Consider the following 25347-nt stretch of genomic DNA (forward strand, 5'->3'; position numbering starts at 1 on the left):
CTGTCACCATAACCAACATAACAGTTGATTTCTACAAGGTCAGGGAACATCCTGGAGGTCAGGGACATTCCTGTCTGTCCCTAATCCTGCCTGGCAGCCCTTGTCCTGCACTGGTACTTAGGGAGCAGGTGTTGACTGCTCTCCCATATTCTGTCCTGCCTTCCTGCATTCACCTGTTTGGGCAGATACTGACACCTATTTGATTTTTGTTTTAAGAGGGGGAAAAAAAGAACTACACACAAAACTTTTAGTAACATTCTGCTTGGAGGGCTTAGAAAGTCAGGGCTTGATTTCCTGCAAAGGTGGGAAGGTGGCTCCTGCCTCCCCTGCTTGAGCTGCGGCTAGCATGGGACTGCATCTCGACCCTGTTTCTGTCTGTCCATGTGTGTTCCCCACCTGGGAACTGAGTCTGGGTTCCAACTGGCAGCTGCAAGTGGCTTACACCAGCCTAACACAGAGCTCATCTCCCCCTTCTGCCTCCCAGTAAGAACTTGGTGTTTTGGGCCGGCTCTGCGGGGCGGCTGCATGCTGCCCAGTCTGTGCCTCTCGCAGCTCATCACCCTTCCTGCCAGCCCTCCAGTGGCCACAGATCCACTGCTTAGAGAAGCACCTTACCTGCAGCGTTGTGTTGGTCATGTGTGCACTTTCAGGGAGCTCACAGGTGCATGTGTGTGGTGGGATCCTTTCCAAATACTGCTTTATTTTCCAAACCGTTGTCCCCAGCGGCTGCATGTCTCATCCAGGGATAATTTGTTTACTGTCCATTTGTACAAGACATGTTTGCATTGATTTATTTTTTTAAATTTGGGTTTTTTTCTTTGTGATTGAGTTAGAGTGGGGTGGTGAAGATGAATGCTGATTTTCTTTTCTGTTCACTTTATTTAATGAAGACCTGTGCTTGAATGAAGAGTGTAGCTTAAACCCAGGCTCTGGAAAGGCTGCATCCGGAAGCGAACAAGCACAACAGATTGTGCATATGTAATCTACCATGGGAACAAAGTCGCTTATACACTGATTATTGTGCAATGTGGCTCCTAGCAGCTTGGTCACGGCTTTTTCCTTCTGCAGGTGATGACTCCTCCTGCTTTAGGAAACCTGTAACTATTATTTAATGCTTTCTTTTGTAAATTTGAATCATCGTTGTGCAGACTGAGACTTGAAATCCTGAGGTGAGCTCACACGTTCCCCATGTGCATGTGGGTGCTTGGTTGTTACGTGTCCTGCGAGGAGCGAGCTGGTGCGACATGGGAATGTCTGTGTGCTCATGTGTCTGTCTGGCTGCAGCGTGTCTGGGAAGGGTGGCTGAGCTGGGAGAGGGGCAAATGGTTTTCAGAGTTTATTTGATAAAGCAGCTTACTCCTATATATTTTACTGATGTTGTACAGGAAAAAAAATCTTAAGTGTACAAATGAATTGGGCTGTGCTTGAATTTTTGACTCTTGCTATTCAATGAAATGTGGTTATGAAGGGAGATAAATTTAAGTCATGCTCGCACAATATTTACAGGGAATCTTAAAATGGGCACAGTGTTGATCTATGGGACATCTTCAGGTAGCAGAACTGTGCTGGCGGCACTGACAAAAAGTGGAGGTTGGATGATTTGCTTCCTAGTTCTGTGTTTGCAGGACCAGGGAGTAACTGGGCTGTTCCCTCAGGCTTTCAGGTGAGCTCTGGGTCCCCACCCTGGAGCTGGTGTTGTCCTGTCTCCTTCCACCAGCAGTGCTGGGCCCATAGGACTGGGCCACAACTGATGCTATGAGACGTTGTATGATGTTATATCTTAGGATGTCGCTTTGTCCCCCTCACACACTGTCTGTCTGTTGTCCTACTGACCTGTGAGCTGCTGCCCTTTTGCAGCATGTACCCTGAAAAACCCCTTTGTGAAGATACAAACATGTGGAAACAGGGCTTCCTCTTTAAAGTCCTGCAAATATTTGTGCTGTAGGAGAAACATCTGTTAAAAACTGGAACTGCTTCCTATCTGCACTGGCTTTATCGTTGGAGAGTCCTGGATTATTGGTGCCTTAATTTATTGCACCTTGAAACTAGAAGAACTGTCTGCTTCAATCAGTGCTGGAAAGCAGGGTCGCTTGCCTCTAGCACTACCAGGCTTGTGGCAGAGTGAGGAGAGCTCAGAGCTGATCTCAGTGCACGCATGACTCTTCCCAGCTCCTGCTGCTGTGAAGCTGGAGGGTTCCGTTGGGCTGTTGGAATTGAAGTGATTCTGCTCCCAGATTCTGGTAGGGGAGTGGAAGCAAATAGATTGACCAAACTATCTTGCCGTGGTGGGGTATGGCATGCTGAGAAACAAACTATTCATGAATCAGAATGGTTCTAAGTCTTAAGAATAAATGTGTTCCTTGCTGAGAGCATCTGGTGGTAATTGTGTTAAGAGTGGAGTGTGCTGGCTAGACTCTGTCATTGCAGTGGGATGTGCTTCCAGGGATGGGACAGGGTTGTGTGCTTGTTCCTCTGCTCCTGCCTCAGTATTTGAGAGCTGATCTGTGTTGTCTCTGCTTCCAGGGATAATGAGTCCTATTTTATTACCCATGGACCTCCTGGGTTGGTAACAGGACTCTTATGCTTTCCTAAATCTGTTCTGCACACTTTATCTCAATACAGAGTTCGACCAGGGGCAAGCCTATCCAGGGAGGGTTGAAGTCATTGGAGATGTCAGTCTCCCGACTGGTCCTTGTGCTGTGGAGAAAGGCGGCCAGTGCCACCAGCTTCTCCTCATCCTCACCATGCTTTGCTCTGAAGCAGATTTCTGTGGGAACCTGGGATGCTCCAAGGTGTCAATGCAGGACTCGTATAGCTGAGGCAGAGCAAGAATCTTGCTTGCAGCCTTTATCATCTTGATCTTTTGTTTCCTATCACAGCTCATGCCTCTGCACCAATCCAGGGACCCAGCGCAGGAACTCACAAGTGGAATTGGGGTGGAGGATGAGGTGTAGGTTTTGGGACGTCCTCAGGTTTGGGCCATCTAAAAGTGATTTTTACAAGTACAGATGCTGTGGCTGACCTGCAGGCTTACAAACACACACCTGTGTGCTGTTGGTTTCAGCTTGGTCCTTCCTCTGCTGTGTCTGTGCTCCAGTTACCTCCTTTCGTCAGTGGCTGGTCACTGCAGGGGCTTGGCGGAAGCCTCTCCTTTCATAAACATCAACCACCTGCTAGAGGTGGCTTTCCCAGCACTGGGGGAGCTCCATGATGTAAGTATGAGTTTCTCAGGCTCTGCAGACACTTTTTTAAGCTCCTTAAAGGGAGCTGGCCCAATGTTATCTCCTGGGTGCACTCAAACCTGTAGGTTGAACTTTGGGAGCTGTCCTAATCTCAGTCAGGTCAGTTCTAGCCAGGCCCTATAAATGCAGGGCAGGGACCATGTCTGCAACTCAGCTACGGGCCCCAGTATAAGAAGGAGGTGGAGCTGGTGGAGAGAGTCCACTCCAAACCATCCTGTGATCTGATGATTCTGCGAGCCCTTCAGAGCATCTTCAAGGGCCTGTGTCCACGGGGCTATTCAATATTCCTGGGCAGGGTGTGGAAGCAGTTGGTGATGCTGCCTCGTCCTTCCAGGAGCTAGTTCAGGTCTTGTCACCAGCCCCCTGTGCAGTGGGGCCAGAGAGCTGATGTAGCGGCTGCTCTCAGGTTCCCAGCACTGTGAAATGAGTCAGTGAAAGACAGCTTGGTGCTTGCGGTGGTTTGGTTCTTCCCCTTCCCTGCTGAACCTTCCCAAGGAGCTGCTTTTGGCAGGAGCCTGGATGCTCTGCTGCGCTCCCCACCAGAGCCGAGTGCTCTTGGTCCCTCTGGCTGGGGTTGTCCCAAAACAGGGATCAGATGAAGCTGCCGTGGGCCTTGGGACCCCGGTCGCTGTCCTGGAGCCCTGTCTCTGGGAGTTTAGGTACTGCAGTGGGTTTAAATTCTGGTCTGTTAAATGCTATTGCCGAAGTATTTATTGTGTTTAAACAAAACTATTCAAATATTGTAAAGAATAAAATTTCCAAAGCCTTTTAATGGAGTTTGTCTTTATTTCTTCCCTTTTCTGACAAACAGGCATCTCAGTAGAAGGGGCATGTTTGGGCAGTGGTGCCAAGGCTGGAGCTTCAGCCCCACTTTACCATGGCAGAGGTGGAAAAGCTCCTGTGTGGGCTCTTCCTGGAATGATGGGGTTTACTCTGGTGCTGAGCTAGGCTGTGATCACAGTGCTCATTGAGGTGCTGACTGGAGCATAGGGCAAGGGACACAGAGAAGGTGCCATGTTTGGGGATACGGCATCCTCTTTTTAGCTCAAGCACTGCCCTCCCAAAGGCTCTCCCTTCATCTTCAGGCTTCTCCCCTTTGTTCTGCCAATTCTGCAGCTGGTGCTCATCCCTGCATCCCTGTAAGTCATTTTGTGCCCTGGTAGCATGCCTGGGGCACTCATGGTGAGGAAGAAGAAGGTAGGGTGAAGCAGGATATAGGCTGTGTGCAGAGAGGTTTGTTTCTTGCTGTGTTGTGGATCGAGCAGTGAGCAGTGTCAGGGAGGCTGTGGGTTGTAGTTGGTGTGGTGCATATGGCTGTTGCAGGGGGATAAGCAGCAGGCCATGGACATGGACAGTGATGGGATAAGGGAGCAGTACCTCCTGTCCTGTTCCTGGTTACAGAGTGCCAGTTTGGGACCTGGGGAAAGAGGTGGCACCTCTGACCTCCCCAGGGCAGGTATCAGGGCTACTCAAAGTAGAATCATTGAATCACAGGATGGTCTGGGTTGGAGAGGACCCTAAAGTCCATCTAGTTTCACCCCCTGTCTCCACAGCACCCTTAGAGTTGGTGCTGCATTTCCACAGGTGCTTGGCAGACTTGGGGCTCCGTGGGGCTGTGGCTCTTGGGGATGGCCCCCAAAACACAGGGCTTGGAATATGGAAATGCCGCATTTCATGGGACTGGGGGTCACTGGAAGTGGGTGTTTTCCCATCAGCAGCGTGACTGCCCTGACAAGCTCTGCCCTAAGAAAGCTTCCTATCGTCACAGCGGGCTCTTAGCACCACTGGCTTTGGGGCTAATCTGGGTGATCCTGCCTTATCCCTGCTCCGGTGTGGCCGGGCCTGTACACAGGGGAATAAGCTGCTCTTGGTGGCTGCTGGCCCTGGGCAGGAGACCACAGACACCTGATTTAGCCAGGGAGGCTGAGGTCAGGAATTAAGAACATCCTCTCATGTCTCAGATCGACTTTCTCAGGGGGGTGAGTGGAGCCACAGCCCTCCTGGGTCCCCTGGCTTCAGAACAGGACTGTGCTGGAACGTGGAGGTGCTGGAACATGGTGGCCAAGTGATGCGGGATGCTGTGGCATGGGAGGGGATGGGGCCTGCCTTCTCCTTTCCAAACACATACCTTGGAGCTGGGTGGGGAGAACATGGTTGGTGACTATGGGAGTTTCCAGCCCCAGTGCCACTCTTCTGTGGTTCTCAGTGTGTGCCTGGTGCCCTTCAGGATGGTGCCATATTGCCTGGATGTGTTTGCAGTTGGGAAAGCTCTGCCTTCCTCCACCAGTGCACAGGGGCTTTGGTGGTGTTCTTGGGTGCTCTGCACACTGCATGGCAATGTCCACCTGCTGGCATTTCCACCGAAACCAGCAGGAATTGCTCTATATAAAGGTGTGTGATGGTGGTGCTGCTGGGGCAGGAACCACACTCTCCCAGATGAAACTGGCTGTGAAACATCTCCAGGAGCTGTTTTGCTCCCCAGGTGAAGGGATTGCTCAGCACCCTGCAGCTGCATGGGGCACAGTGGGACATCACAGTGGGCATGGGCTGTGCTCCACTGCAGGCCTACTCCAGCATATAGGGTGACAGCAGAGGCAGGGAATGCGGGGCTGAAGCTGTCCTGGGAGCAGTGGAGGAGGCTACAGGCTGGTGGCAAATCCTTGAGTAGAACACAAGAACCCTGCTGCCTGTTCCGGTGGCCCCTGGGCTAGAGCCCAGATGTGTTTAAGCGATGCCTCATCCTTTATCAGCATCTCACAGCTTCCTCTAAGAGGATTGCTGTGGTAGGTGTAATATACTTAAGGGATTGTTAGTAACAATGGTGTTTTGGCAGCACACCACATGCACTGGCTGCTGTCATGGTCTGCTTGAACCTTGGAGGTTTACAGGACAATGTACTCTGTCAAACTCCATTTTATGAACTTATATAGGAAGGAGAACCAAGGACTCAATCCCACTTGTACAGGCTAGGTTAATGGAAGAGGTCACTAATTTGTCACTGACTTAGGGGAAGACCTGTACTGCTGTTGGCACCAGAGCTGCTTGCTCACCTGTATTTGTCCAGCCATGGCCTCCTTCACCCCTCCGTGCCAGTGCCCAGCACCCAGCACTGCAGGGGTGTCTCCTCACACATCCCTCTGCTCACCCCCACACATGCACATGACCCTTCTGAAACTGGGGGGAAGAGAGGGGTGTTCTTGCAGGCTCCCCAGGGTCTTCTGCCAAGGGCCCTACCCCTCTCAAAGCACCCATAATGTCTGTGGTCCTGACATAGAAAGGACATGGAGCTGTTGGAGTGAGTCCAGAGGAGGCCACAAAGATGCTCCAAGGGCTGGAGCAGCTCTGCTATGGAGACAGGCTGAGAGAGCTGGGCTTGTTCAGCCTGGAGAAGAGAAGGCTCTAGGGAGACCTTAGAGCAGCTTCCAGTGCCTAAAGGGGCCAACAAGAAATCTGGAGAGGGGCATTTGACAAGGGCCTGTAGGGACAGGACAAGGGGGAATGGCTTTAACCTGACAGAGGGGAGACTGAGGTGAGCTCTTGGGCAGAAGTTGTTCCCTGTGAGGGTGCTGAGGCCCTGGCACAGGGTGCCCAGAGAAGCTGTGGCTGCCCCATCCCTGGCAGTGTTCAAGGCCAGGCTGGATGGGGCTTGGAGCAACCTGGTCTAGTGGAAGGTGTCCCTGCCCATGGCAGGGGTTGGAACTGGATGAGCTTTAAGGTCCCTTCCAACCCAAACCATTCTGTGGGTCTATGATTCAATGCTATGGTGATGGAGGTGTGAGGAGCTCAGAGCAGGTGGGACTGTCGTGGGCAGGGTGAGCACAGCATGGTGGGATGTGGACAGGATGGGGCTGACTTGTGCAGTCATCAAAGCTGTGGTGATCAGGATGTGTTTCCGCAGGATGATAGAGTGTGGTCTGGGAGGGCTGGGATGGTGGTGAGGGATGTGATGGCTTCTCACTGACTTCTGGTGTGGACACAGAGAGAACTTCTAGGAGGGAAAGCACAGGGTCCTGTTGTGTGGAAGAGGCCAAGGAAGGTGGAATCCCAAAGGGCTTGCAGGGGGAGAGGGTTAATGCCAGGGAAGTCCAGGAGATGCCTGTGCCACAGCTCAAGCGTAGTCCCTTTGCTCAGGGCCCCTGTTTGCACCTCAGGGCCCCTCTCTGCCCCCAGCCTGGGGCTCTGAGGAGCCTCCCTACCATGGGGGTCCTGCTGGGGGACAAATGGATCCCTGGTGTCCCTTCTTGCCTCCTTTCTCCCCCCTAGGATGGGCAAGAGGAGACTCTGGGCAGCTCCCCACAATGCAACCAGAAGGTGATGGGGAGCAGTGACAGGGACCCTTCCTCTGGGGTCCTGGGGTGGAGGTGGCTTCCTCCCTCCTGCTGTCCTGCCCTGGGGGAAGGCAAGGCCATGCCTGGTCTGCTCCATGCAGCTGAGGGACCAGGCTGCTGCCCAGGGCATGGGACCTGGGAAGAGGCAGCAGGAAAAGAGGCTGTGACTGGGAAGCAGTGGGGCAGGCAGGGGGGAGGAGGAAAAGCAGCCTGCAATGAGCCCTTTCCCCACTAGCAGGAGACCCTGGCAGAGAACATGGAAGTGAAAGCTGGTTTTTATTGTCTGATTAAAACAGTGGTGCCCTAAAAACATTCCCAAGATCTCTTCAGTTATTCACTGAGGGTCTTGCACCCCTGAAGCTGAGAAGGGCAGCTCTCCAACAGCGGAACGTTGAGGTGAGCTGAGAAAGGAGCCCTTCCCTAGCATGCACGGCAAGAAGGACTCCAGCCGTAACACATACCAATCCAAACAGAACGAACTGAGCATCAAGAGGCCCACAGGGAGCTCACTCACACTGTCCAGGGAGCCTGGCTCCCTGTGAGCCCCTGGGGATGTTCCAGCCACCACCACCTCCGGGTTGGTAACCTTGGGAAGGTGGATGCTTCAGAGAGGGAAGGTCAGTGCCTGCCCCTTGCACAGCTCCAGGGCTCTCTGCAGGGCCTTGGTGGCTGCTGGGGCACAATGCCTGGTGTTGCCCATGGTGGGATGGAGCCCTGCACCTGGGGGCAGTGAATTGCAGAGCTGAGTGGAGCAGGGACTGTGGTGGCAGCAGGGACAGGCAGTGGGGATGCTGTGTGCTGTCCCCATGCTGTCCCAGACCCCTGCTTTATCCTCGTCTCTGAATGCTCCTCCAATGGGCCTTTTGGGAGCAATCCCATAGCTCCATCTTGCTCTCCCCTCCCCTTTCCCCAGGCAGGTGCCAGCCATGGCCCCAGTGGGCAAAGGGCTCCAAGACTTACAGCCCCAGAGCCCCGCGGTAACTGCTGGGCACCTCTGCCAGCCCCAGTGTGGGATGTGTGGCCTTGGGATTGATGCCATCCTCCAGCCCCATTCCTCTGGGACTAAAGCTGTGAATGGGACCCACAGAGGAGGAATGTAGAGGCCCAGCAGCAGCAGGGAGATGTCCCCCGAAGCTGCTGAGAGGCTGCAGGGTGGAGAAGGACATGCAGTTGGGGACAGTTGTGCCACAAGGCTGGGGACATGGAGGAGGCTCCCATGCTTCATGCTCCCAGCAGCTTCTTGACCATGTAGCCTGGCATGCTGTAGAGGAAGAGGGCAACCATGACGAGGAGCAGCAGGGCCAGCACGATTTTGATGATGAGCCACTTGTAGCGTGTGCAGATGAGGTATTTGATGGACTTGAGTGGGTTCAGGAACCAGATGAAGGATGTGTCCGGGCGGCTGTAGGGGAAACAAACAACTCATCATTAATGCCATTGCCATGGAGAAGGGATGCATGGCCAGCAGTGCATTAGTGGACACAGTGGACAAGCCTGCAGAGAGGAAAGGAGCCCAGCCAGGATGATGAGGAGGGTGGACAAGGGGACTCAGTACAAGATATGCCAAATGGAGTAGTGGAGATTTGTGAGAGAGCATGAGGATTCTGGTTGAAGCTGGGATCTGGTGGTGAGGACTGGAGGGGAGGAAGAGGTGGCGGGAGGCCACAGAAAGGGGATGGAGCCAACAAGAGAGGCAGAGCAGGAACAGAGCAAGGAAGAGCAGCAAGTCAGTGAATGGTAGGGACCAGCAGAGATGGCTGTGCCCATGACCGTCATTCCTACATCCTCCAGTGCAAACCTCCCTCACCTCCCCAGGCCTGGATCCCACCCCACAGCACCCTGGTCCTGCTGGGGAGTGGGATTTTCCACTTACTTGGGTTTCTCCAGTGGATCTGGCTCATTTCGGGCCAGCCCCGCGGGGGATTTCTCTGCCTCTTCTGCTGTCAGAAGGTGCAGCTCAGCCTCAACTTTCCCCTGCAGGGAGCAGAAAGTTGTGCTGAGACCTAGGAAACGCACCCCACCTCAGTCCCCAGGGACACGGTGACAGAGGGGACCTGAGGGATGTAAAACATCTCCGTTTCCCCCATGCTTACAGTGACCTCCAGCTCATCATTCTCATCTCTGGCCACAAATGGCCACCAGCCCTTCACCCGCTTCTGCTTGAAGATGGAGATCATGGGCAGCTCCGCCTCGTTGGTCACCATCTCCAGGCTGCACTGTTTTGATGTCTTGGCTCCCCGGGGGAAGCGGTTCAGGTCCAGCTCGATGGCCCCTGGCAGGAGAAAGGGGAGCACAGGTGTTGGCACCCACAAAATGCTGAGTCTTGTCTGGAGGTGGGCTGGACAGCATCTTCTCTGGAGAAGAGAAGGTTCCAGGGAGACCTCAGAGCAGCTTCCAGTGCCTAAAGGGGCTGACAAGAAACTGGAGAGGGGCTTTTGACAAGGGCCTGTAGGGACAGAACAAGGGGGAATGGCTTTAACCTGACAGAGGGGAGACTGAGATGAGATCTTAGGAAGATGCCCCTGCCCTTGGCAGCAGAGACCAGGGCTCTCATCCTGTGTGCTCTTACCAGTATCATCTAAAGGGGTTTGCAGGATGTTGAGGATGTTGTGGACTTGAGGAACAGAGATGCCCTTCCAGTTTCTGTTCCTGCATAGGCTGTGTCTCATCTCACACTGCTCTTTACTTGTCCAGCCATGGGCTTCTTGCTGGCTGCCCCATTGCCCCAGCTCAGTGGACCCTCACTTACCAAGGAAATCATCGGCTGAGAAGTGATCAGCATCCCAGACCTGCAGAGTGAGGCGAGCTGGGATCTTGTACTCGGTCTCATCCCAGGAGAACATGGACTCCTTCTTGGAGATGACAATCTTCTCCTCCGCCATCAGGTAGTCAAAAGGGAAGATATAGCGCCAGTTGAAGTTGCCTTCACCAGTGAGTGAGTGGTAATGGACATCTGTGTCTTGCTTGTCCTCCTGTTGACCCTTCAGCCACCTGTGGGGCCCAGAGGGATAGCAGACATTACAGGGGGAAGGAGTAGGCATAGGACCATCCTGTCCGTGCAGCCAGGATGCCTCCAGGACAGACTGGAAGGACCTAAAAGTGTGAGCAATGCTCCAGCATCTCCAAAGGGCAGGATGGGCATAGGGGCAGGAAGATCATATCAGGCTGGTGGGTGACTTATGGGCTGTTTAACAGACTGGTGAGAAATCACCCCATAGTCACCCACCAGCCCGAAATGCTGATGCATTGATACGAGGTCCTGCAAATAATTTGGCTGTGGAGTTGTTGATCCCCTCATCTGTGTACAGGTAAGTCTTGGAAGGGGCTTTCCCCAGGTGCTGGGTCAGAATGAAGTGGAGATGAGAGCTAACCACTGTTTGGCTCTGGATACTGGGATTGGAGGTTGCAGGGCTGAAATGCCAAGTAAGGGCATCAAGGCAAGGTCAAAAAGGGGCAGACAGGCAGGCACAAACAAGCAGCAAGGCCTTGGCCATTAACCCCTGGCATAGATGTCAGACATCTTCTTTCCTACCAGGAAATCATCATCCAAAACCACCTCATTGGTGTTCCAGACAATAGCCTGCAGCTGAGAGCTGGGCAGCCAGGCCAGGTACACACAGGGGGTCGTGCAGCCAAGAGGTGGAGAGGCAAACACCCAGCAAAGAGGACAACAGCAGCATTGGTGCTATCTGATCCCGAACCATAGTCCAGGTTGTACCCTCCTTCCAGCCCCAAAACCCCCATGGGGACCCCAGTGAGCACCAGCACCCATGCCAGGGAGAAGCAGAGGAGGTGACACTGGCAGGCTAATGCTGTACCTACCCCCGGACAAAAATGTCACTGGATTTCTCTCCAGTGAAGTAGTCATCGTCCTCCAGGATGACCTCGTCTGTGTTCCACACTATCACTCTGAGCTCGTATCTGGCAGGAGGAAGGGAGACAAGAAGGTGAGGCACATGGGAAGGGGTAGGAGGGAATGGGGAGACACTGCCAGTGTGACAGAGGAGATGGATTAAACTCACAGGATAATAATCAGGCATAACCCTCCTTGAAACAGGCTGTCTACCTGCAACCCTCTCATCTAGCTCATAGTTTGGGTTGGAAGGGACCTTCAAAGGTCATCCTGTCCAACACCCCTGCAATGAGCAGGGACATCTTCATCTAGATCAGGTTGCCCAGAACCACATCCAGCCTTGAATGTCACCAGGGATGGTGCCTTCACCACCTCTCTGGGTAACCTGTGCCAGTGTTTTACCACACTCATTGTAAAAATATTTTTCCTCTCACCCAGCCTGAATCTCCCCTCTCTTAATTTAAAACCATCACCCTCATCCTGTCGAACAGGCCCTGCCAAAAAGTCTCTCTCCATCTTTCTGATAGGCCCCTTTTAAGAACTGAAAAGCTGCTCTAAGGTCTTCCCAGAGCCTTCTCTTCTCCAGCCTGAACAAACCCAGGTCTCTCAGCCTAGGAACATCTCAGCTGCAGCTCATGGGGAAGTCATCTCCTTATGACTTGGGATCTCTGGAAATCCCAGCATGGTCAAGGGATGCAGGCTGGGCTGCAGAGGAGAGGGGAGAAACAGGGGTCCGTTCCCAGCCTCCAGTTTTTGGTGGGGTTGGTTGCCTGGGAGGTTTCTTACTTCTTTGGTTTCCTGGGAGAAATATCAATGGCAGGGCCGGGTGCTGGCATGTCCATGGGGAACATGTCCACCCACATCTCCAGGCGGCCCTGCAAGGTTAGAGAGGTGCAGTCAGCTCCCCTTGTCCCGCGCAATGTGCAGTCCCTCCCTCCCTTGCCCTTCAGCATCAGTCTGGCCATGCCAGATGTGCTGCAGCACTGAACCCTGCCAGATGTTGAGCAGGGCAGCATTCCCCTGTGCCATGAGTCCTTTCCCCCTGCCTGCAGAAGTGTTTCATGGCATGGTGTGCTGCTGAGGTGCATAGGATGATGGGACTTGGGGGTATGAAAAGCATGCAGGCTGGAGCAGGAGAGGTACTGATTTAGTTTGCTACAGTCAACAAGTTAAGGGCTGTTGATGCCCAAGTGCCACTCTTTGCAGGATGCCTCCCCTGCCTCTGCTGCCCACAAGATGGGTTATGGCTGGTCTACTGATCCAACCATCTCTGCTCCCTGCTCAGAGGGGCTCTGCAACATGGGCTGCCTCCACCTCTGCTCTGGATCTTTGAGGACCTGCTCGATGCCCGGCTTGTCAGGATTCAGCAGCGGACGTGTCTCCACGTGCTCGGGGACCAGCTTGCAGCCTGCCCATGGGATGTCCTCCCAGTGGCGCAGCACAGCCAGGGCCAGGTGCTCATCCGTCTGCTTCTTCTGACCTGTGTGGGCAAATGGAGGGATGAGCTGGGCAGAGACACCAGGGACAGAGAGGCCCTGTTCCTCTACCCCTACCTACTCCAAGGGTGCAGCACTGCCTATCAGCTACTCTCCATTTCCTTCCATACAGTTTGTTCCACAGCCAACACTTCCTAACTCCTCTCTCTTCATTCACAGAAGGTCCAGATCCCCTGACAGTCTACCTTTTCCCAGGCTTAACAGGCTCGACATCCATCTCCTCCCCTTCTGCACCCCTCCTGGCCTGCCTTCATCTTTCTTGGGCACATCTGAGTGTGTTGGGACACAACCACTGTTTGGGGATGTAGTTACATGAAGAGCAGATTCCTAAACCCTGGAAAGGACAGAGCGGGCTGTCGTCATTGCTCTTCGGGCATATGGTGCCAGGAGGGTGTTTTCAAAGGCAGTGCCATGGACACTCATGAATGATTCTGAGAGCAGCCCACTGGTGGTCTATAATAATCTGTCTAACTGGTCTCATACTGAAGGGCCATTTAAGGTGGTGGATGGAAAGTGACCACAGTGCTGCTTTGGGGGGATGGGACCACTGTTTCTGTCTCCAACCCTGGATGATAAGGGGACACCCCAGACTCCTGCTTCCCTCCACAACCTTCATCCCATGTGGCAGATACCATTTTCATCCTCAATCTCCGTGGGGCCAGTAAAGACCCTGTTGGCAACTTTTACTCTTCCTCCTGGCCCATAGTGTGGCCCATCCACTTTGCCATCTTTGCATAGCTTGGACAGGATCTGGGAGGGCTTCATGGGGTCACGCCATGTGTTGTAACCATGTCTGTGAATAGGAGGGCAAGGTCAGTGAAGCAGCAGTGAAATGTGGAGGAAAAAAAGGCATTTTCTTCCCCTCCGCCAGCAAAACAAATGCTGCTGCCATGGAGGACCCAGGATTCACAGGGAAAGGATCTGAGGCAGCAAATGTGAAACTTCAGAGCAGATTAAGTACCTCTATGCCACCACTCTATGCTTTGCTAACACCCTTCCACTCCAGCCCCTTTACTCTGAGCACCCCACTTGACTCCTGATGCTCAGCACTGATCCTTTGTCCCTGCTGCTATTTCAGCTCTGGCTAACCCCTCTGCCCATTCCTACCAGTGCTCCTCAGGTCCTTCCTCCCTGTTCTGGGCTCCTTACAACCCACTCCACTGCTGCCCTGTTGTGCTGGTCACAAATTCTGTCTTAAGGGTGAGGATACAGCACAGACTCCTCTATTAGCAGGCAAGTAAAGGAGGGAGATTCCTGCAGGAGGTCTAGGCTTGCCATAGAAGATGAGGCAGGCATGGGTGCAGGCAGCAGGTTGGGCAGAGAAAGCATTGCTCATACATGGAGTAAGTCTGTGAGACTCCACAAGTGGCTCGGTGCTTGCTGTAGTAGCGGTTTTCCAGATCAATCTTGGTCTCTCCAATGAGGTCGTCAGTCCCCACCAGGTCCCAGTCGTACACGGCCACTGTCAGCATGGACTCCATGGGGAAGGTGGCCTCAATGTCAAAGGATCTAGGCCAGGGGAAAGAGAAAAGCTCCTGAAGGGTTTGGCTGCTACTCAAGACATACGTATAGGTGAGGTGGGTCTGCTCCAGTCTATGGACAGTGTTTAATTTTCATCTCCTGCTGCAGGACATTCAAGATAAGGGCTTTAAATTTCTGCATGGTTTGTTTCACATCCAGCAGCTCTAGACAGGAGGTAGCACAGGTTGATCGCTTGACCTGAATGTCTCAATAGCCCTGAAACTGAGTCTGTGCATCACTGGAGCGCCAGGCCATACTGTCATGATTCCTAAAGTACACTTAACCTTAACCATGGAATCATAGAAGGGTCTGGGTGAGAAGAAACCTTAGAGCTCATCCAGTTCCAACCCCTGCCATAGGCAGGGACACCTTCCACTAGACCAGGTTGCTCCAAGCCCTGTCAAGCCTGGCCTTGAGCACTGCCAGAGATGGGCAGCCACAGCTTCTCTGGGCACCCTGTGCCAGGGCCTCACCACCCCCACAGGGAACAACTTCTGCCTGAGAGCTCATCTCAGTCTCCCCTCTGTCAGGTTAAAGGCATTCCCCCTTGTCCTGTCCCTACAGGCTCTTGCACAAAGTTCCTCTCCAGATTTCTTGCGTGTTTATCAGATATGTACATCTCTTAAACACACTTTACTATACACAGCTGGCTGAAGTGAGGATGCCTATGCTGCTTGCAAGGGAAGTTCTGTGTGATGAGTCCCATCTATCGAGCTCAAGCAGCTGTGTGTGTGTGACAACTAGGGTGCAGGTTCAAGGACTAGCAAAGTTGGCTCACTACTTCCAGGTGCAGATAGGGAACAGGCCTGGGGCAACTCACTTTCCAAAGACAGGGTTCAGCTGCTTGGAGATGTAGTTCTCCTTGTCTTTGATGTCCGTCTTCCCCAGCTTGATGGCAATGTAGGGGTCAGCTTTCCCATTGATGTCAGCTGGATGGAGGTCTGTGGCCTGTAGAGAACAGATTAGATATATCAGTGCCATCTGCTGTAATGAGTTCAGGGATGGCTTCATTCTTCATCTCTGAGATCATCTGGCTTTGCCTGGCCATAGACATTCAGCTAAGCACTTTGGGCTCCTAAATAGAGTGTCTTGGTTTAAACTGGGGATAAATCCTGCTTTGTGTTAATCCCTGTCCCAGTTTGGGCAGTGGTTTGGGGCTGGCTGTGTCTCCTCAGTGAGACATAACCCCAGTCTCTTTTGGCATCTCTTTCATCAGCGGATAGAAACAGGCTCTTCTAAACAAATACCCACAGCAACAACATGGTCAAGATATCAAGAAGACTGTTCCCTTCCCCTCTTGTTCTCTCTGTACTAAGACCAAGGGCTTCTGGCTTCTCCCCATAAAGGAGATAAGTATCCTCAAACTCTCCAGTCCTGACCTCCATTATGGCACACAACAGCAGATGCCTGTGTTAGGGCCCATCCTGGTGATTTTTGGTGCTGACCAGATTGGTGTTTACTGTTGCAGTCTCAGCCTGGTGGTGATCTACAAGAAAGTTGTTGCCCCACTGGGCAATGGGATGCTGCATTAGATGGAGAATCAGGCTGGTGGGATATGTAGCCAAAAGTAGGTTCTCTTTGTAAAACACTGGAACAAGGTGGAGGGTGCTTCCAGCAGGACTGAGATCCCTTTCAAGTGCCTGGCTACAGTACCTCACTCACATGCTTAGGGTGACAAGGATGACTAGCTTAGGGGTCAGGAAAAGACTTTTTCCAGAGCACGCTCTATATATAAAGAGATGTGCGTTAGCTGGGTCAGATCAATAACCACACAGCACATCTTCAAGGAGGTGCCATGCTCTTCCACCAGATCTACTAGACCCTACTCCCATTGCTCTGCACACAAAGCATCACTGATGTGCTGTGGCTATGGAAGGAACCAGCATCTCAGTCTGAGCTGATCCAAATTATTCACTTGAGTTAAGCACTAGGACAGACACTCTGGTCCATCCTACACACCAGAAGAGAGGTCTCTGGATCTGGCATGAGCTTGGATGTGTCTTGCTCCCAGTGCTTGGAGCACACAGCTATGGAGACACCACACAAGTCCCTGTTGATGAGCCGCTTCAGTCCCCATGCTGCATCCTGGACCCTCATGCACTGAGAGCTAAAACCAACATCCCTACAGCTTTGGGACCATCTCCTGGAAGGGAGTGCAGGATCAGGCCTTGCCAAACCACATTGCTATACTCACCCGCACAACATAGACTCGGACCAGCACATTGATAGGGTCGTTGCTGGGGATCCCCTGGAACATGCCAAAGTTGGGGTCATATCCTGCCTCCTTGGTGATATCATCTGGGAGAGGCATTTTGTAGACACATATGGAGCCCTGGTGTGAGGCAACACACAGCCTGATGAGAGTCCTGCTGCCTGGGGGCTCAGGGTAAGCAGACCCATCCCAAACCACCCTTCCTGAGGACCCAGACAATATCCTCGTTTCTTGCCATGTGTTGGCCAGACCTGGAAAATTCCTCCACCTCACAAGCACCTCTTCAGCGGTTGCAACCATGAGAAGAGAAATTGGACAGAGGAAAGGAGGCCTGCAGAGGAATCAGGTTAGCAAGGTGCTTGTGGGCACCCAGCAACCAAACTCACTTTGAACCTCCCCACGATCCGCTCCTCTTCTGTTGCATTGTCATCGTTGTCCCCGATCTTCCCACGGAGCAGGTTGAAGGTGTGCAGCCAGTCCTCAAAGTTATCAAACTCTGTTTCCAGCTCTTTGTTGAAGACCTGTGATGGCAGAAGGTTAAAGGAGAGGAAAGTTATGGTGACTGCCCAGGTCAAAGCAGAGGGAACTTGGACACCTCTGCTCCAGTGTCTAATTCTCTAGGAGGTGAAAGGATCTCCAGGATCATTGGGTTGGATCTTGATGCCAGAAGCATCAAAATAATGTACAAGAGGGAAGCTGAGCAGTCCCCTCCTCTGTGCAAGACCCAGGCTCAAAACCCTTCTCAACAGCAGAATCACAGACTACATTAATCCTAATAAACATCATGGGCCAGATGAACCAGACTGCACCAGAGCCGATCCTTGCCCTTTGTCCTGGCTGGGCCTGCCATAGCCAGGCTGGAAAACCCTCCTCTAGCCAGGGCACATCCAAGCTGCTCCAAGGATGATCCTGTCCCAGGGCAACCCCTTTTCTGTAAAGCTTGTTATCTCTGACTCCTTCAAACTGTGGAGAGAAGTTGGCAGTCCCATGGCACATCTCACCTAGGGTTGGATAACCCATAGATAGCCAAGGTGCCTCATGCAGGGTTGACCCATCCTGCCCTGATTTCCAGGTGGCTGGACTGCCATCCTGCTAGAATTCCAGCCTGGCACTGAGCAGGCAAGGCCTTCTCCTTCCCTGCTGACACACATACCTTCAGTTCATCAATCCTAGGCTTGGTTTTCTTCTCAGGAAGCTCAGGGGCTGACTGTTGCTTCTTTTTCTTATCGTCTTTGGGTGCCTTGGACTTCTCTTTGTTCTTTGCCTGAGCCTTGGAGCCTTTCATGGGAGAGTCATCAAGTTTGATTTCTGAGTCCCAGGGGAAGCGGCAGGGTGGGAGCAGATGGAAATGAGGGTGAGGAGGGGTGGAGGGGACAGGGATGGGGGACTTTGATCAAAGTCCTTCAGACAGGAGGAGCATGAAAGCTGACAGCTGCTACTGCCTGCAATATCCATCCCAGCCCTCTCCTATCTTCCCCTGACTCTGGCCACTGCTGCCCAGGCCACGGCATCTCTAGGATGGTCTCTGTGCAGAAGTCATTTGGACGACTACAAAACAAGGACACAGGGCTAGCCTCTGGCTGGCTTGAACAGCAGTGAGAAGACCTGATCCTGCCCACTGCATCTCCTTTTTGCTCTTGTAATGGAGACTTTGTCTGTTGTATGCAGTCTAGAGAATAAAACCCCAGCCTGGGTATTGCAGAGGGGACAGTCCTTGATGCTCAGCACAGGCTGCTGCCCTTGAGATCCTGTTGCCTGTGACACATTGTTGAGGTCTCTATTAAGAGCAACCACCAGCCATGGGCATCAGCTACACTGGGAACAGGCTGTCCTGAAAGGTACATTCAAAGAAAAGGTCTCCCACACCCTGTACAATCCCTGTCCCTCACTGCCTCTGCCAGCTTTCATGTCTGCTGGGCAATGCAGATGGGGACAGACAGATAACAAAGACTTCATGTGGAAGAGGAAAGGAGGAAGAAATGAATGGGAGTGCCAAGGGGAAATGGATCCTTCTCAGAATGCAGAAAGAAAACAACAGGGGACCCAAGACACCCCCCAGCAGCCCTGCCATGACAGCAAGCCCAGAAGAGCTGCTCAGAGCAGTTTTTTAACAGAAACCAGGCTCTGTATTAAAATCAGTTCATGGATTTTGTAGTGTCTGGGCATGACAGCAATGTGGGGACAGCAACTCATGGGGACATGGAATGTATGGAGAGTATGGGTCAAAGTCCTCAAGGAAACCCCTCAAAGCCCCACTGGTGGGACTGGCAAGGAGCCTCCAGGATGCAAATAGACAAAGTCACCCTTGACCAGCACATCCCAGTTCACCAGTATTCTTGGCACACAACACTTATAGTACAAATCTTGTCTCACCAATTTTAGATATCTGCAGCACCCCATCTGAGCTACAGACCCTTGACTTCCTTCAGAGAAAAATGCATTTTAGGCACAATTCATCTTATTGTAACATAGTATTGACAATAAGTCACAGAACTTTCCCTAGAAGTGTGTAATTTTCTTCACTGCCTGTGCTAGAACAGCAGACAAGGAGGCCTCTACATGGAGGTAAAAGCAGTCAGACTAGAAGGATCCCAGACCTTCCGTCTGGCTGAATATTCCCATGTAAAACTGGAGCAAAATTAAAAAACCCGAAGTACTTCAAACCTTCTGCAAAAGGAGGATGGAAAACCCCATGAGGGTCAGTTAGAAGTATCTATTACTTGGTGTGATCAACAGACTTCAGGAGCACAGTCTTATAGCTACCACATCTGCTTGGCAAAAGCAACAGGGGGTATACAACACACTGTGAGCATCTGCTTTGGCAGAAAAGCAGCAGCAGGCTCTGAAAGGGATGCTCAAGCACCAGAAGGAGCCCTGGTCCTACCTTTCCCTGCCATGCTCCCTCTCTTGTTTGTGACCTGCTTACCCTCTGCCATCTCCATTTCTTCCTTCTCCTCTGCTTCTGCTGCAGCGGCCTCCTGCTGCCGGAGTTGCTGGGGGAGAAACAAAGAGGACAGGGAGTGGGTGCTTGTGTTGGGGTCTCTGTGGTTGCTGGGAATACCCAGCTTGGGGTTCAAGGCCAGGCTGGACGGTGCTTGAAGCAACCTGGTCTAGTGGAAGGTGTCCCTGCCTGTGGCAAGGGGTTGGAACTGGATGAGCTTTGAGGTCCCTTCCAACCCAAACCATTCTGTGATTCTATGAATCCTGTTCAGCTCTGCCAGTTAAAAATACTCTTGCTGACAGTCAGGCAGGGTTAGCGGTGAAAGCAGCAGAGCCCCAAACCTTTGGAAGCAGCTGGAAATAGGTGAGACCTCAACAGGCAGGAAACAGCATTTTCTCCTTCCCCCCTACAGACACCATTCTCTGCTCTGCACCCACCTCTTTCATAGTCTCAATTGAAGCAAAATACTTGGACCACCAGTCCAACATGCTGTCATCCGGCTCCTCCTCTTCTACTTCCTCTCCTCCCCCTCCTCCTCCTTTCTTCTTCTTTTTCTTTCTTTCTTTCTCTTCCTCAGACTTCAGGGACAAGGGAAGCAAAGACAGAGAACAGGGATCAGGTGCAAGCAAAATATCTCTTAAACTGCAAAGGTGGTGGGTGAGGCACCTCAGAAGCCAAACCCTCCATGCTGGGTTGTGTCATTAGCACTTTCTCCTTTTTATAACTACAGACACTAAGGCACAAAGCAGCAAAGCAAGATGGCCAAGGCTCCAGAGGGACACAGTGTCAGAGTCCTGATACATCCCCTCCTTTCCATCATCCCTTCCATCCAAGCATTTCCCAGGCTACAGCTCCTGAATCTTACACAGTCGCTGTCCTCCCTATGCCTCCCAAGTACCCTGAGTCTACTTGGTGGTGCAATAAACCCTTCTGCAGCTGGTATCAGGTTGTGTTGGGAATAACCAGCACCTCTCCCACAGGGTGCTGCCTGTCCCTGTTTCAGCTGGGTTGTGAAGATCTCAGTGAAAAGGAGCCAGGCCACTGCCACATCTGTCAGTGAGACAATGATGCTCTGTCTGTGCCTTGAGGTGAAAGGGTGCTGGTTCCTGCCTGTCTTTGAGTTGGTGAAGATGCATGGTCCATTGAAAGCTGCACAGAAGGGCTGGATGGGGATTGCAGAGGGTTGGGAGCAGGGATGTGGAGCAGATCCATCACTTACCACATCCACCTTCACCACTGCATCGGAGTTCTTCCGCCCAGGGTGGAAGGGAATAGAGAGAGGGAAAGCCAGTTAATAGCAGAGCCTCAGCCAAATACAAATACACACTGGCACATATATGTTACAAGTAACAGAGAGCTCCCCAAGCATGAAGGAACCAAACACCTTGAATGAAGAGCCCTGGCTGGGAAAGCTCTGCATGCAGGGGAGATGCCTGCGGTGATGGACCAAACCCACCTCCACATGGGAGACATCTCTGTCACTGCTAAGGCAGAACAACCATCCCAGACAGTGAGGGATCAGGTCTGGGAAGACACTTTGGCCTTCATCGTGGGTAACAGCTCTCTTGGAGCATTTCTTGTCCTTCATTCCAGGCATCAGCCCAACCCCATGTACAGCAGGACAAGGTGGCCTCTGATTGGGTGGAATCACTCAGAGATCAGCAATTCAGTGAGGAAAGAGATGCTAAAGTGCTGCTGACATACAGATACTCACAGCTTCCAGCTTCACCATCGTCTCCATCTTCTTGATAGGAACCTCAGGTTCCATATTGACAACGATCTCCCCTGTGGGGCGAGAGCGATGGGCCCTGTTGGTCATTGCCAGATAGCCGTTGAGGTGTTTGGCTGGACAGAGGACAGAGAAAGAAAAAGAAGAGAGAAGGAAGTGTAGAGGAGAAACTGAGAGCTTAGGTGAGATTGTGTAGGACTCATGCAGGAGTGATGTGTGCCCACAGAAGAACAGCAGTGGAAATAAGCACAGACCCTTACAGCACAACTAAAAAACCCCTTCCACAGCAAAAGAAAGCAAATGATGAGAAAGGATTAGGGTTTTCCACCTGCACCAGTGTCCAGAGGAGAAGAGACAGAGAAGATGATTGCCCCAGAACTATCAGCTGCTGTGGATACAACCACAGGTCCAGACCTCTGGCTGGAACCCAGGATGGGCCCTGGCAATCCCCCACAGACCTCCTGTCTCTGTCCAGACAAGGGTGCCTCCACTTCCAGCAAGGACTAGGAGGAGATCAGCAATTCCTGTGGCTCACCAAGCCCTTGACTGCTATGCTGGGTGCAGGGAAAGGGGCCTTGCTGTGGATGTGGATGGATGTGGTGGTGGCTGGAATTGAGAGGGTGACCTCAACCTGTAGCTTTATAGTCTTCACTCAAACAGCAGCAGCATGGCAAATTCCCCTCCCAGTCTTCAAGAACATTTGGGGAATCTAGAGTCATGAAGCTGCAGAGGTGTTAGTAGTGAACCAACCTTTCTTGTCTTACATGTTTGCAGTTACTGCAGTGAGACCCACATATGAAAAAATCAAAGGGGATTCATGGGCTCACACCCTGTGGCTTCTCACCCCCTTGACCCAGACCCAGAAGCACTGCTTGCTTAACCAACAAGCGTAGTCCTTACAGCCCTCTACCCATCTCCCTCTTCTCCATGCACAATGCCTCAGTGACCCGTACCAGCCAGGTCCCCCTGACCCAAGCCTGGTACCTGTCATATTCCAGTGCTGGGCTTTCTTATCTGGTGGGCGGTAGATGAACTTCCGCAGGGAGCTGACAGCGTGGGACCCCACCAGGGTGTAACGCCCGAAAGCCCGGCAGTCCACCACGCGGATGTTGAGTGGAGGATGGAGCAGCTCGTTCTCTGGGAGGTCCTGGGAAGCAAAGGTGTGCTGCTTATCAAGGGATGGCAAGGGGCTGTGGCATGCATGCTTTGGTGGTTGGAACTAAAACTGGAGGAAGCTAGAGCAGCTCCAGCAAAGCACAGAGTCATGAAATCACAGAATGGTTTGGATTTGAAAGGACCTTAAAGCTCATCCAGTTTCAAACCCCTGCCACAACATCCACTAGATCAGGTTGCTCCAAGCCCTGTCCAACCTGGCCTTCAACACTGCCAGGGATGGGGCAGCCACAGCTTCTCTGGGCACCCTGTGCCAGGGCCTCACCACCCTCACAGGGAAGAACTTCTTCCTTAGAGCTCATCTCAATCTCCCCTCTGTCAGGTTAAAGCCATTCCCCCTTGTCCTGTCCCTACAGGCCCTTGTCAAAAGCCCCTTTCCAGCTTTCTTGTCAGCCGCTTCAGGCACTGGAAGCTGCTCTAAGGTCTCCCTGGAGCCTTCTCTTCTCCAGACTGAACAAGCCCAGCTCTCTCAGCCTGTCTCCATGGCAGAGCTGCTCCAGTCCTCAGAGCATCTTTGTGGCCTCCTTTGGACTCACTCCAACAGCTCCACATCCTTCTTATGTTGGGGACCCAGAGCTGGATGCAGGGCTGCAGGGGGGGACTCAAGAGAGTGGAGCAGAGGGGGAGAATCCCCCCCCTTGACCTGCTGGTCATGCTGCTGGGGATGCAGCCCAGGACACGGTTGGTTTCTGGGTTGCAAGCTTGTGAGGCTGCGTGCTTTGGAGCCCTCAGAGAAAGGCCACACCAACTTGGATGGTGTTCTTGTCATCCATTGCTGTAGAGAAACTGAGGCAAGGGTCTAGGAGCCACAGTTTCAGATCCAGAAAATCTGGGCTTCAGCTGGGAGCACAGAAGGAAGAGGAAACACTCACCACTTCAAACCATTTGACCAAAGTGCTGAAGTTGGGGTTTTTCTTGTAGTTCTGGATGAGGGCTGACTGGACCCCCTTCCCAGCACACTCAATGTCCACACGGGGCCGGTCCACCTGGGCCAGGTTCACTCTCTTCAGATCCCTGAGCCCCCAAAACAAGACCTAGGGAAGGAGGAGGAGAATAAAGAACATAAATATGAGATGGAGTGCCCCATGGATGGAGCGAGATAGAGTCAAAGCTGGTGATTCTCTGTATCCGCCAGGAGCAGTGCCACTACTGCTAATGTCACTGCCTGGGCAACAGTGGACCCCTGAGGTATCTTCTCCTCCACCATGTGGCTCAAGGCTGCAGCAGGGCTCCTCTCTGCCACCCCACATCTGATCTGTAACAGCATAAGATCTCCAACCTGCTGCCTTTGACACTCCCTTTTCTTCCTTTCTTGCCTTTTTCTGCCATGGAATTCCATAATTCAGGACCAGAGCAGCCCTGTTTATCCACAGTGGCTCTTGATTCAGGACTGGCATCTGGTGCAGCCAGTACAGAGATCCTTGTAATGCAGACATGTGGTCTTAGTGCCCAGCTAATCATCAGAGCTTCAAAGATTCCTCCTGTCCTTCCAACACCAACAGATGGGCTCTCCTGCCCCATACAATGCTGACATTTGGTGCTCCAAGGCAATTACCTCCACTCTGTATTTACTCAGCACAGGTCGAATCCCCAGTGGCACTGGCATGATGGGGCCCCGGTCCATGTCTGTGGGGCCGTCAATCGGGGGCAGGTCTGACTTGCCCCCAGGGCCAATCTGGAAGAGATGCAGCATGGATTAGGGTTTGTTCCTCCCACCTGGTGCTCAGCTGCTGGGAAACTGTTTTTTGGCAGTCCCTGGTCTCGTGTATTGGGTCTGTGCTGTCTCAGAGGGTTCAGGAGCAGCAAAGGGCTGCTGAGCATTCAGCTGACCCCACAGTCCAGAGACTTTGGGAAAAGGTATATATGTGAGTGGAAGGTGCTGGGCAGTGCTGTACCTCCACACAGGACAGACCCAGCAGTAAAGCAAACTTAGCCCACCAACATGTCCCAACCCCAGGGCTGTTCCTTTTCTTCCTGCAAGGAGTTGCATCTGCCTGGGCTGGGTGCAAACTGATGCAGAAATGGTCCAAGAGCTTAGCTCAGGGCAGGTTTCAGGTCCTGTTTCCAAACCCAGGGCAGATCAAATATCCCATATGAGCCATTCCCCTCTCACTGGGTTAGTTGCTGTGTTAAACCCTTCTGGCTTTTCTAGGATGTGTGAACTCCTTGCTCTTTGCAGCAACTAAGATATACAAGAATGGGTTAAAGCCCTGTTCTCTTCCAACCCTCCACCCATCCTTTCGCTCCCTCGGTGCGGGGTGGCCTCGGCAGCAGGTACCTGGAGCAGCTCGAAGGCAGCCAGCAGGTCTCCTGCAGTGGAGTTGCCACGGTAGATCTGGTAGTACTCCAGCTGCGGGGGGAAGCGTGGGGGGCAGTACTGCTCGTCTGACATCTTCACCACTGGCTTGGCAAAGGTACGGCCCATGAAGTCAGCTTTGCCCTGCGGAGGCGAAGAGAGCACTGGGGTTTGCTGACCCAAGTCATGACCATGAGGTCTCTCCAGTTTGCCCCGCAGCTCTTCCCATCGTGGTCAGGACAGGACCAGCCCACTGCACCTGGGGCACCAAAGCTCGGGGACTGCTTTCATTCCTGGCTTCTTCAGACAAGGTGGAGGAGGTGGCTGAGGCTCAGCATAGAGGCCAGGGCTGAGCCACTTTTCTAAAGGAAAAGACTCTTGTAACGTCTCCTTGCCTTGCAAAAGCTCTTGCTTCACACTCCGAAAATAAGATGTCATTGCACTGAATCTGAGATCTAATGAGCACCAGAGGCTGCTCGTGCCATGATTGATTTGGGGGGGAAGCATCTTCCAAGGGTCGGGAGGAAAGCTGCTTCTCACATCCTCTGCACTACCT

General features: G+C 52.6%; 1 protein-coding gene across 1 annotated transcript in view; it reads right to left on the reverse strand.

Annotated features, from left to right (window-relative positions):
- Nucleotides 1-7827: 7827 nt before the first annotated feature.
- The window catches only part of OTOF (otoferlin), a 96099-nt gene continuing 78579 nt past the window's right edge, over nt 7828-25347 (reverse strand). Inside the window, exons 32-52 of the mRNA XM_031046596.2 lie at nt 24774-24935; nt 24051-24170; nt 23368-23529; nt 22307-22469; nt 21308-21438; nt 20813-20842; nt 20031-20171; nt 19579-19645; nt 17806-17960; nt 17039-17173; nt 16635-16772; nt 15261-15388; nt 14258-14428; nt 13552-13712; nt 12761-12903; nt 12210-12298; nt 11393-11491; nt 10320-10561; nt 9664-9842; nt 9444-9544; nt 7828-8972 (exon numbers count right to left, since the gene is read on the reverse strand). Coding sequence (XP_030902456.2) covers nt 8792-8972; nt 9444-9544; nt 9664-9842; nt 10320-10561; nt 11393-11491; nt 12210-12298; nt 12761-12903; nt 13552-13712; nt 14258-14428; nt 15261-15388; nt 16635-16772; nt 17039-17173; nt 17806-17960; nt 19579-19645; nt 20031-20171; nt 20813-20842; nt 21308-21438; nt 22307-22469; nt 23368-23529; nt 24051-24170; nt 24774-24935 — 2898 coding nt within the window. The 3' untranslated portion in view covers nt 7828-8791. The remainder of the gene's footprint in view (nt 8973-9443; nt 9545-9663; nt 9843-10319; nt 10562-11392; nt 11492-12209; nt 12299-12760; nt 12904-13551; nt 13713-14257; nt 14429-15260; nt 15389-16634; nt 16773-17038; nt 17174-17805; nt 17961-19578; nt 19646-20030; nt 20172-20812; nt 20843-21307; nt 21439-22306; nt 22470-23367; nt 23530-24050; nt 24171-24773; nt 24936-25347) is intronic.

The sequence above is a fragment of the Melopsittacus undulatus genome, chromosome 3 (assembly GCF_012275295.1).
Source record: "Melopsittacus undulatus isolate bMelUnd1 chromosome 3, bMelUnd1.mat.Z, whole genome shotgun sequence".
NCBI lineage: Eukaryota > Metazoa > Chordata > Aves > Psittaciformes > Psittaculidae > Melopsittacus > Melopsittacus undulatus.